General features: G+C 42.4%; 2 protein-coding genes across 2 annotated transcripts in view; one reads left to right on the top strand and one right to left on the bottom strand.

Moving 5' to 3' along the window:
• EFHC1 (EF-hand domain containing 1) overlaps window positions 1-3,696 on the top strand; it is a 96,344-nt gene extending 92,648 nt beyond the window's left edge. The window contains exon 11 of the mRNA XM_020993970.2: window positions 3,544-3,696. Coding sequence (XP_020849629.1) covers window positions 3,544-3,615 — 72 coding nt within the window. The 3' untranslated portion in view covers window positions 3,616-3,696. The remainder of the gene's footprint in view (window positions 1-3,543) is intronic.
• A 2,280-nt stretch (window positions 3,697-5,976) lies between these two features.
• Window positions 5,977-12,638, bottom strand: part of TRAM2 (translocation associated membrane protein 2) — a 104,903-nt gene continuing 98,241 nt past the window's right edge. The window contains exon 11 of the mRNA XM_020993962.2: window positions 5,977-11,842. Within this exon, the coding sequence (XP_020849621.1) occupies window positions 11,769-11,842 (74 nt within the window). The 3' untranslated portion in view covers window positions 5,977-11,768. The remainder of the gene's footprint in view (window positions 11,843-12,638) is intronic.

Genomic DNA, 12,638 nt, shown 5'->3' with positions numbered 1-12,638 from the left:
GTGACCTGTAAATTTTCAGTTCTTCCAAGGTGGTGTGATAAGGGGCAAGGTGTTTACTCCTTTCCTGGCCTGTGCTCTGGTTTATGAGTGACCACAAGCAGTCTTTTCTATCTTGGAACTGTGAAGAGAATTTCCTCTCCCCAGCCACTACAAGCTCCACCACGCCAGGTACTCCTCCTCGCCCCAGGACTGCCACCCAGAAATGTGACCCAGATCCAAGCACGGGCAAAGCAAGAGATTCTTGCCTCAGCACTAGCAAAGAGATCCCTGCAGTCCCCTTCTGATCAGCCATCCCAATTCCCCCTCAGTCTGTGAGCCGGAAGCTCAGGACGCAGCCACTGCCCTGGGGCTGCGCTCGCTCAGGAACTGAGGCTGAGACCTATCTCCTCTCTCACCGCAGAAACAGACTTTTCCCACTCACCTTCTAGGTTGTCTTTGGCATTCCTGGGTTGAGAAATCTGGAAACCACCACAGCTGTGCACGATTCAGTACTCTGAGGCCTCCTCCAGGTTCGCTGTGGCCTGCGCACCCAAGGTGAACTGTGCTCTTCTACCCATGGCACAATATACCTTTCTGATCAACCAGACTATCTTGGGCTGGAAATTTGCTTCACTCTGTCTTTTTGTGGGTCCTGCTGCTTTAGAATTTGTTTGGAGCCATTTTTTTTACAGGTATTTGGGGGGTTTGGGGGAGAGCTCAAGCAAGTCACTGCTTTCATTCCACCATCTTGGCTCTGCCCCCTCCCAATCTATTTTTTAAAAACATTTTTTAATTAACAGAAATCTATTTTCTTTCCCCTCCCACTCTTGCCTCATTGAAAAAAAAAAAGAAAAATTCCTAAGAAATATGCATAATCAAGCAAAACTAATCCCCTTATTGGCTATATAAATATGTATATGTATGTGTGAATGTATGCTTCATTCTGTATCCTAAATATATATATATACACACACACACATACATACACACATATATGCTTTGTTCTGTACCCTAAATCTATCACCTTGTATATTTCATCATTGATCCTCTGAAATCATAGACAATCATTGTACTGACCATAGCTCTTGAGGCCTTCAGAGTTGCTTTATCTTTAGCATTACTGTATAAATTGTTCTCCTGGTTCTGCTCATTTCATTCTTCATTTTACAAGTCTTCAAATTTGTTCGTTTTTATAATATCGATGTCATGGTATAAATTTTTCTTTTGGTTCTGCTCACTTCATTCTGCATCAATTCATACAGGGCTTTCCATGTCTCTGAAACCACCTGTTTTCCTCATTTCTTACAGCACAATAGTACATCTATCACGTAAATCACATCTTTTTTGGCCATTCCTCAATTGAAAGGCATCCTTTTGATTTCTAGCTTTTGGTTTTTTTGCTACCACAAAGAGTACACACACACACACACACATATATATTTTATATACAGGACCTTTTCCTATTCTCTCTGATTGCATTTGGGGGAGAGCTGGGTCTAACAGCAAATATAGTTCAGTAACTTTTTGTGTATAATTCCCAATTGCTTTCTAGCATGGTTGTACCCATTCATAGATCCACCGGCTGTATCAATGCGCCTGTTTTCCTATTTCCCCTCCAACATTTATTATTTTCTCTTTTTAGAGGGGGTGTTTCCATCTTTGCCAGTCGGAGAGGTGTAAGGTGGAATCTCGCAATTGCTTTAACTTGCATTTATCTAATGAGCTATTTAGAACATTCCTTCATAGAGTTGTTGATAGCTTGGACTTCTTCCCTTGAGAACTTGGACCAGTGTTTCTCAAAATGTCGTTCAGAGACCTTTAGGGTTCATGAGACCTTCTCATAGGATCTTTGAGATCAAAACTATTTTTCACAGTAATACTAAGACATTTTGATTTCAATAATAGTAAATATTAATAGATATAATCTACATAAACAAAAGCTTTTGGGGCATCCTTAGCTAGGTGGCGCAGTAGATAAGAGTGCTGGGCCTGGAGTCAGGATGATTCCTCTTACTGAGGTCAAATCTGTCCTCAGACACTTAGTAGCTGTGTGGGCAAGTCCCTTAACCCTGTCTGCCTGTTTCCTCATCTGTAAAATGAGCTGGAGAAGGAAATAGCAAACTACTCCAATATCTTTGCCAAGAAAACCCCAAATGGGGTCATGAAGAGTCAGACATGACAGAAACGGCTCAACAACAGACAATAATAATTTCTGAGCATAAAGGGCTCCTGAGACCAAAGTTTGAAAACTGTTGCCTTAGACCATTTAGCAACTGAGGAATGGCCCTTACTCTTGTTACAAATTTGGATGTTACTTACATGGCTTGGAAATGAAACCTTTATCAGAGAAATTTACTATAAAAATCCTTCTCCCCCTCCCCGTTAACTGTTTCTCTTTTAATTTTAGCTTTATTGGATTGTGCAAAAAACTTTTACACTTTATGTTATCAAAATTATCCATTTTATCCTCTGTGATCCTCTTAATCTCGTTTGGTCATGAACTTCTCCCCTATCCACAGATCTCATAGGAATTTTTTTTCATGTTTCTCTAATTTATTTATGATATGACCTTTTATATCTCTAGGTCATGCATCCATCTGTTGCTTATCTTCATATAAACATGTGAGGAGACGATCTGAAATCTAATTTCTTTTATACTGCTGCCTGATTTCCCAACAGTTTTTGTCAAATAAATCTTTGAGGCTAAAGTTGCTTATGTCATCCCAGAATTGACTACAAATGCCTAACCTTACCTATGCTGTAATAATAACAGTAATAATAATATTAATAAGGAGCTTAGATTGGAGTGTAATATCTGATAGCCAGAAACTACTGGGTTTGAAACCTTGGCCTGGAAGAGTTGAGGAAGTCATTTAACAAATACTTGAAGTCTCTCAAACTGAAAGTCAAAACAATTTAAAAAACAAACAACCAACTTCTTTCCTTTTAAAGAGGATGATAAATTCTTGTGGGAGGTTCCTCCTACCCCCCTTTAGAATAAGAAGGCATAGAAATAATATATCTGGGAAAAGACTGTGCTCACATCTAACCTAGTCTTAAAGTTAGCCATCAATAACAGCACATAAGGAGGATGGAACTGAGGTCTCCAGCTTATAAGTCTGAGACTGGGCTCTATATACAAAGTTATGAGAAACATCTTAGTTTTACTTTAGGAAAAATGTCCTCCAGTTAAAGTCTTCATTTCATTACAATTTCCAGCTTAAAGACAAAAAAGGGACTTATGCCAATAATTAGTTTGAAAGAGACTTTACTAACTAGCAACCACGAAATTTTTCTCAAAACCTCTCCTAACTCCATTTCCACAGCTGTCAAATGGGCATAGTAGTGTGCCCTGCTGTACCTCACAGGGCTGCTGTAAGAGTTAAGCAGTCTTAATCTTTTTAATGAGATTCCATATGGACTTGTGTTTATGTTAAATCCTTGTGATAAAACTTTGAAAACTAAAAAGTGCTATACATATGAGTTGACTATTGTGACTATCTCTACACAGTTGATCAGAATACACTTTCCCCTTCCTCATGTTCCCTGTTTGCTCTTTTGCAGTTAATCAGAATGTGTTCCAGTGGAGAAGGCAAAATCAACTACTACAACTTCATCAGAGCTTTCTCACAGTGACCCAACCTATCTGGAGAAGACTAAATGAGATTTTCTATAGATGAAATTAGTTTTAAATATACACATACCCTTAGAAACATACACTGAACTCCTGACGTGACATTTGTTTTGTTCTTTAATTTATCAGTGGGGCTGAAACTGGAATGGATCTTAAGAGGGTCTTAGATTTGCTTACACTTTTTAGGGTGAATAGTGACCACAAGCCCAAGAGACGCTAAAGGACATCTAGGGAAGCAGGCTTTGGGGGGAGTCACGGAAATAAGACACAGGACTTTGCATTTGCTGTTGCCTCACTCTACCCCTAGATTCTTTCAAGGAAACAAATTTTAGGGTGGCTTGGGCAAGAAATAAGAGTGATCTGGGTACCAATTATTCCTAACTACTGGAACCTGACCTACTTTTTTTTTTTCTCAAGGCAATTGGGGTTAAGTGACTTGCCCAGGGTCACACAGCTAGTAAGTGTCAAGTGTTTGGTCTCAGGCTGGATTTCAACTCAGGTACTCCTGACTTCAGGGCTGGTGCTCTCTCCACTGCACCACCTAGCTGCCCCGTTGAGTTCTTGAATAATGATTAACCTTCACTTTTTTGCCAAATTTAGACTCACATGTGCACACCGAAACAACCTGATTTTTCTCTTGGGTTTCCGTGTTGCTGAGATAAGCTATTACCCTCTGAAACCAAAGTGTTGGTGGCACTCGGGATTTCAACATTGTAGCCCCTCTACCCATACTTTTCTTCCCTCCTCATATGATATCTAAATTTCTTTCTGCCATGTGCCTATTGGCACCACCAGAAGACAGGTCCACTGAAATTACTAGAAATGCCTCAGGGAAAGATGTCAGTTTTGAATATGGTGAGAACTATTCAAATGCTCTAATCCCCCCCTGGGAAATTTACCAGGAATTGAAAAGTTGGGACTGACTTGTTCCATCAGATGGATTAAAAAAAGAAAAGCTGGACAGGGGTACAATTTCACATTCCATCAAAGGTAGTTTTCTAGGGACCACACTCCCGCACACATCTGTTTGGTTTATACGATGCAGCCAAGTGGTAATAACCATGGAAGACAGATCAAATCATTTTTCCTACTGAAATCCTAAATAGCAAAGTACCCATAAAGTGTAACTAATTACCCTGTACAAACCATCATTCCTGGGATGCATTTGCCTGGAATCTGGACTGAGGCCTAACAGACAACAGCTTAGTGTTAAGTATTCACACCAGACTGCACTAACAATGATGGTGGAAAGGGCAAGAAATCGGTGAGGTCCCACCCATTGGCCCACGGCTATCTAGAAAGAGAACACTACTTTTAAAATCAATTTACAAAATCTTTGAACTTCTATGGCTGTGGATGGTTATTTAGGTGTGGCTTCTGCATACTTCAATTGGTCACTGCCCAGGACCTGGATTTTATGGCTAGCTGGTACTACTCAGAAGTGCTGAAAACTGATAACCATCCTACATCTCACCTACAAGGCTCTGAACCTCTGGAATGGATAAATAGGAAGAAAAGATTAAGGACTGATGAGTCTAAGACATCTGCTCAGGCCTACGAACCCGGCCCAACTCCCCTCTCCAGGATTTAGATAAAGACAATTTAGAATGAGTAACTCTAGCTGAAATAAGAATATGAACCTATGAAAAGGCTAGCAGATTCCACAATGAATATTGGATTATATGTAAAATGAAAGCCTCTTACTGAAACCTCTGCATCTTTGTATGCTAGGTGATAATACCCCATTTAATTGTGCTCATTCCCAATCAAGCCAAAATGGAGAAAGCACACAGAACTAAGAACCACTGGGTCCCCTATGGTTGCCATTTCTAATAACACTTGGAGAAGTCTGTTCAGCAAACCAATTCTGGCACTTTGTGGCACTGATATTCACATGTATCCAGCACCCCTCTCCCACACCATTCTCATATCCAAATACTTGAAATAGCCATCACTGGGTAAGAATTTCAGAGCATGAGGCCAACTGGGAGTGTTCTCCCACAACCCACTGCCAAGAAAATTCCTTTCCCTTCTTGCAATTTCCAGTTCAGGTCCCAAAGAAAGATAGGATGTAGTTTTCTGCCCAGCACCTGAGACAGGAACTATACATGTTTCCATGCTGAGTCCTGTATCTTGTTCCTATGTTTATATGGTCAGTCATCTTGGATAAAAGTTATCTTAAAAGGACTACTAGCTGTAGAAACTTAGTAAAACAAAAAACAAAAATAAATAAAAACAGAAAAACTAGAAATAAATCCTAGAGATGGTGACAAACTCTGTTTCCCCAACAAAATCATATTCAATTACAGATGGCAGTTTTCAAGGCAAGTTAATATAACTCAAAGAATACCAGACATTAAGGATTGATAATTCTATGCCTTTTATTCAGTTATTTCAGAAAATATTTTTGTTGCTCATTTGTTTCAAAATGCACATTTTCAACAAAAAAAAAATCCATACAAAACTGTAACTTTTTAAACTGGGCGAGGGAACAATGGAAAAGGAATTTGGAAAAAGTTGCATCAAAAGTAAAAACAGATAAAACAACCCTTTTACACAGATGCATAAATATGGCAGGTACAATTTTCCTTGAGTTCCTTGTTGAAATTTGGTCCATAAAATAAACAAGCTTGAATAAGTTGAAAAAAAAAAAAGGCAATGTATCCACCTTTGCATTATGGTCTCCTCAGCACACCAGCAGCTTCAGCATATCTTTCAGCTGTTTATTAAAATGGGGATCACGAGATGATGTTTGCAATTTGACCCCATCACATCTCTACCCAAGGAAAAGGCTGAGCTTGCAGGCACACAACCAGAGTAGAGAGCAGGACCACCTGTGCCTAGGTTGTACTGAAAACCACTTCTCCTTGTGAACAGGAAGCATCCTCTTCCATCCCATCTAAAACCCTGGAATGCTTTTTCGAAAAGATGGAGGCCGGAATGGCAGCGCATCCAAGAACATTACACCAAAATCTTACTCCCAAATGCCATATTCAAAATTGAACACATTAATGCCCCCATGATGAGGACTTTTTCAGCAAGTTTTTTTTTTAAATATGTGTATTTCTACATTATGCTACATGTTCTACCACAGAGCCACAGAAACCTATCTAGGACAAGGAGAATTGCAGCTAGAGAGGAAATGGCTGGAATTTCTCCAATTAAGGATGATGGTTCCTCCTATGTGTCCCATCTCTTCCCAACTTCCAGGGCTTCATAATGGACAGAAGGAACTATGGAAACTAACGAGTTCTGGGAGAGTTATTGCACAACCCGGAAGAAGTCAGGGGAGGGAGAACTGCTGGCAACACATGGATAACACTGAATTCTGAACTAAATACAATTATTTCTATGACAAGGGACCACACTGACCTGACTTTCTGTAAAACGGCATCTACGTCTACAAATTAACACTTGTGTCTGGAAGGAAGAGTAAACTCCAGATTATAGACTTTGGGTTGAATGAAGAAGCAAATCAGGAAGAGATGAGGTTATAACAAGAGGAGTTATCTGGGCAGGGGCAAGAGAAGGAAGGATAAGTATGGTTCATGGTGTGCGTGGGTAGGGAGGATATAATGGGATGAAGTATGATGCCATAAGAAGTAACTGAGCACTGCTTGCTACTGGAAGGCCTGCCACCCCAGTCTACACCCATACCTAGAGAAGCTACCATGCTTCTGAAGCATGGTATGAAGAACCCTAAAATCAACCAAGGCAAAAGCCAAGAAATATGGCCAAAAGCATACTAGGGTAACAATGGAAATAAGATAAAGGCACAGAGACCAAGGAAGCAAGACTGTCACGTGCTGTGTCCCTTTTATATGTGGCCACTCCTGGGTACAGTGTCCTTGGGAGGCACACAGACCACATGGTCATGTTAATAGGAAGAAATGGAGAGCTCTGTACAGTACATATGTCAGCGTCCAAAAGAATGCACTGGTAATGTAAGGCACTTGTTATACAGAAAGGATAAATCATTTACTCCTAAGACTTACAAAATGAGGAGGTACTAAGACGGTGAGCCCACACAGATCCAAGGTCTTGCTGCATTTATTTTGCAGCTCTCTTTGAACCCAAAGACCACCCAGTAAAAAAAGTTAGCTAAGAGGGGGCTAAAGGCAAGGAAAGGGCTCTCTCAGCCTTTAGAGTGGTGTTAGACTTCCAGAGTTGAGAAGCAAACCCCTAAGAACCTCTCCCTAGAGCAATCTATCTGAGGCTAAAGAGCAAGGCGGGATGAAGTCTTTTTTTTTCCTCTCTATCAGTCACCTCACCCCACCAGTGAGATTAACCAAAAGGCTCAAAAGACCAAGATCCCCTGACGTCTTAGGGCCTCAGAAATAAGGACACAGTTCAGATAAAGGATAAATGAAGGACGTGAATCAGGCATGTGGGATGAAGGAAGGAAGCCTCTTGAAAGCCATCCTCCCACAGCTTTCCTCAGTCACTTCAGTACTCTTCTGGTACTCAGAGGGGGAGGGATTCCTTCCAGGATCAAAAGTCAGGACCATTCTGATTTTAACACTAAGATTCTAGGAGGGAAGTTATCGGAAACTAACAGCTGGATCCAAGTCTACCCAATACTTTCTTCTCATCCAAACCCTACTGAAAGCAGATGGGGGATACTTAAGCATCTGGAAGAAATCCAGACCAACATCTTGCCGGGATGCTCAAGCTCTAAAATCTAGGCAAAATGCACTCCCACCACTTGGAGCCCTTACACTGAGCTGACAACGTGAAGGAGAGTTACCAGAAAAGCTTTGGATACAGATAGAACTCAAATTCAAACCACACTCTGGAACTTCTTGTGTCCTACAAAAATTTCAAAGATGGACAGTTAGAGCACAGAAGTGTACCCTGAGTTCTTCAGAGCCTGAAATGGCAGACACTGTGACAAGAAGTACATAAGGTTTTCAGGAACCATTTGAGTCCAGGTGCTAAGTCAGATAATACTGTAAACAGATAAGAACAGACTTCCAGAGTTGAGAAGCAAACCCCTAAGAACTTCTCCCTAGAGCAATCTATCTGAGGCTAAAGAGACCCCTTCCCATTGGTGCCATCTGTCCAAACTTCTACAGAGACAGGTACATGGGCCAAATGTACAGATGCTTGTCCTGCAGCCCAGATGTTGGGCTACATAGGAAATAACCCCAAACCATAACCCCTGCCCCCCTAGCTCCAAGGAAGAGGACAGGCACCTATCCCACAGTGGCCTCCTTTAATTCCAAGTACACCGATGCCACAAAGCCAAGAGACCCCACTGAGAGAAAGACAGCGGTTGAGGTAGATTAGACTCATTCCCATTCCCACAGGGCAATGAGGGTAACAGAAGCCAGGCCTCAGACTGGATGGTGAGGATGAAAGCAGGGACTTCATTGGTGTCTTAGCACTTTGGTTGAGGGGGTTCATGGGTCACTAGCCATCACCTCTTCTCCCAAGAATTAGGACAGAATGGCTGACCTTCCCAAGAAGCCCAAAGATAAAGTAGAGATATCTTAACCCAGCCCCTTTCAACACAAGTCAATCCACTTCTTTTAACAAGGCCTTGCACTGAAATGAATTTGCCTGGTAGTTCACTGGTAGTGAACAAGTGTAGCTACATATACACTGTACCTCTGCTAAACCAGAACTCGCCAGTTCGATACCATTAGACACAAGTCTTATTCCTGGATTCTCCTGATGTCCATATACCCTGAAAAGAACCATTGCTTCTTGCCTACTCTTGGTCTGTTAAGTCCATCTAGGATAAACCACACCACCTGGAAACCTGCCGGAACCTCCTCGGGACCTGTCACCTGTTCCCCGTGAAACTAAAAGGATCTAAAGATAAAACATGGGCAAATCTATGTGAGCAGCATGACTAGTGTTCACCTTAGGTGACAACTTTTGGCAGGGAGAGAATATGGCTCTGGCAGGGACAGGACCAACTGAGTACCAGGGATTATGGATATGAGGAAAGACAGAAGAGTTAGGTGGTGCCTTAGGAAGTAACTGGCTTAATAATCAACAGCTCACTGCTCTTAAAGAAAAGTCAGGACACTGGAAAGCACAGCCTCTGTTGGCAGATGACAAAGGGCTGAAGAAGGCAGGAACAATCATTTGCTCCCTCTAGCTGAGAGAAACTGAGAAGGCTCTCAAACACCCAAAGGCCTGCCTAGCTGAGGCCAAACCACTCTAACCATTCTGTGGCCCTGAGAAAACCAAGGGAAGAGGAGTCAGGGAAAGGAAGAGCTTCCATTTCAACAATGCCCTGCCAGTTTTCAAAGGCAATCAATCGGCTCAGTGATCTGTTCTTTTTCCCTGTTCATAACCTGCTCCTAGAAGGAAAAGAGAGGGTCCAAGTGATAGCAGATACCCTTTCCAACTAATCCCTGTTGACTAGCAAATGCAAGTCCATCTGTCTGTGATCCAACTGCCTTGGGGCTTCTAAACGGAAACCCAACTCCCTTTTTGGAGGGTAGTTTGAGGACAGAATGGCTGACCCTGCCCAAGAAGGCCAAAGAAGTGGAGATAGCTTAACTTAGCCTCTTATAACACAACTCAATCCAGTCTTGAACACCAGATGAAGGCAAGTTCCTGTAGCAGGGTAAGAGGAACATTTCACTCTGGGCACCCAGAGCTACTCTCTTTCACCTCTATTGAGATTTCAGGATTATTAGCATTCTTTAAAATCTAATTCCCTTTCTTCTCCCACAGGACTTCATAAGACACCATACAAAGCCCTGAAGGCTTTCTCCTGGGGGCAGACATATCAAGAAGATGGACTTAGAGCATCCTTTGTATCACGGGATACACTCAATAACCACCAACCATCCAGGATGATGAGAACAAGTTACAGGAAAAAAAGAGCCACCAGTAAGGCCAGAGAGTCAGATGTCCATCCTGCCCCTTAATGCTAAATAAACAGACGGAGAGGAGGGTGCAGAGGTCCAGAAGTGAATGAGACCACCTAAAGAAATGAGGAAATCAAAGAGGTTTTAAAAATAGGATGCCAAGTCTTGTTCCGGAGAGGGACCTAAGATTGCTCTGGGTCTAAGATTCATGTGTCCTTGGTTCTCTTCACCATGTTTTCTTTGTTGTTTTATTTGGGATGCTTATCAATCTGTCAATAAAGTAACTGCAGGTTGGGATGTAAAAGAAAGGAGTTGATTAGCATCACATCTGTCTCACAGCCCACCTTCTGAAATGGGCCCCTGCCTCAGTCTACTTTGCCTTTGCTTTTGCCTTAGGGTATGAGGAGGAAAGGAACCTGATCCTCCAACAGCACCTCCCTAACGGAATACGAGCAGGCAAGTATCTCTTCAGTCCCAGGATCCAAGAGTCAAGACTCCATTTCGTGGCTGAATTACTATGTCCCAATGCCAAATTCTGCATGTGACATTTGAATCCATTGTGGTACCTCTGTGGGTTGGGATAGCCCATGGAGAACTAGAAATAAAACATCCGGGCAGCTAAACAGAGCTATTAAATGACTAGTCAAGAAAGGCAAATTTTAGGATCCAATCATTTCTCCTCTTTTTGTCCATCCTATGTGTTGACCACAGAGTGCAACAGTCCAAGGACATGGATATCTGTTAACAGGGAACAGCCCTAAGTGGATGCTCCCTGGAAATGCATTAGGCCCATGAGAAGCTGAAGCTGAACAGCACTGGTGAAAAAGTGGGCCTCCTTAATCACAAAAATCAGACACTGAATAATTGCACAATAATATAAGAAAAACATTGGTGAACAAAAACAGCAAAGAGATAGAGAAAAGACAACTATCAAGATTAAGGATTCTAGGTTCCCCAGCAAACAAAGGATATGAGGAAGTGAGTTGGCTCAAGAACATAAAGAAAGAAGATTTTTTGGTTTTATTGAAAATGTATTATAAAAAAGGGGGCAGAGAGACAGAAGGACATGAGAGAGACGAAAGATGAGATGAGAGAGAGAAAGAGAGAGAAAGAAAGAGAGAGAGAGAGAGAGAGAGAGAGAGAGAGAGAGAGAGAGAGAGAGAGAGAGAGAGAGAGAGGAAGGAGAGACTTTCCAAAGACATGTTTCAGCTTTCGAGATGGGAGTGTAGCAAGCAGAAAAATAGGGGCAGTAACTTAGTCCTGGGCCCATGGCCTCTATACTGCACACCCCACTAGGAAGGATTCCTGTTCTCCACATTCTGGCTTTAAGGAGCCTTCAACTTCTTAGTGCGTGGGGACATCCCATTCTCTGCTTTCAGCACTCCATTTTCGTGGTAACCTGGGAAGTGGAGAGAGACAAATACACATAGACATATACGTAGTTTGTTGCCAAAAGTAAAATATCAGCACATAAGGAGAGGAAGTCAGCCTGAGGTCAGAGGAAGGCGGGTTAGGAGCACAGAATGACAAAACCACAGCATTTGGGAGCAACCAAGAGGGGAAAAAAAACATTTCCAGGTCCTAAGACTAAAAGAAGAATAGCAGCTGGCTCCCCATAGTTCCATGCTCCCTGCCCTAGCACTCTCCTACAGGCCGTCCCTTCTTAAACGCTTCCTTTCAATGTATTCCTTGAAGGAAAAAGTGACAGGGGTGAGAGGGGCATTCTGAGGCCCTCCAGACAGTTATGGGGCACTAACAGTTTTGTTTTGGTTTTTTTTGCTTTTTTGGTGAGGCAATTGGGGTTAAGTGACTTGCCCAGGGTCACACAGCTAGTAAGTGTTATGTGTCTGAGGCTGGATTTGAACCCAGGTGCTCCTGATTCCAGGGCCGGTACTCTATCCACTGTGCCACCTAGCTGCCCCGGCACTGACACTTTGCTGGGAGCCCAAGCTCTGCTAAGGTTCTGTGTTGTCACTACCCCAAGCCCATATCAGTAGATCCTGAGGAGTGGGATTAGTCCTCTCTGGCCCCTCAAGTCAGGGGATAGATGCTGGTGCTGCCCAACCAGCCACCAAGACTGGCCAGGAAGCAAAGGCTTGACCAATCATCTACCTCATAACTGAAGCTCATAGGCAAGGAAGCAGGAGACAGAAAGAGACTCTCATTTACACAGCTGCTCTCCCCAACCACTCTAA

Source organism: Phascolarctos cinereus, unplaced genomic scaffold, assembly GCF_003287225.1.
Source record: "Phascolarctos cinereus isolate Bilbo 61053 unplaced genomic scaffold, phaCin_HiC Scaffold_5;HRSCAF=322, whole genome shotgun sequence".
In the NCBI taxonomy this organism is placed as follows: Eukaryota; Metazoa; Chordata; class Mammalia; order Diprotodontia; family Phascolarctidae; genus Phascolarctos; species Phascolarctos cinereus.
Note: the sequence above shows the minus strand (reverse complement) of the source record. Positions and strands in the feature narration are given on the sequence as shown.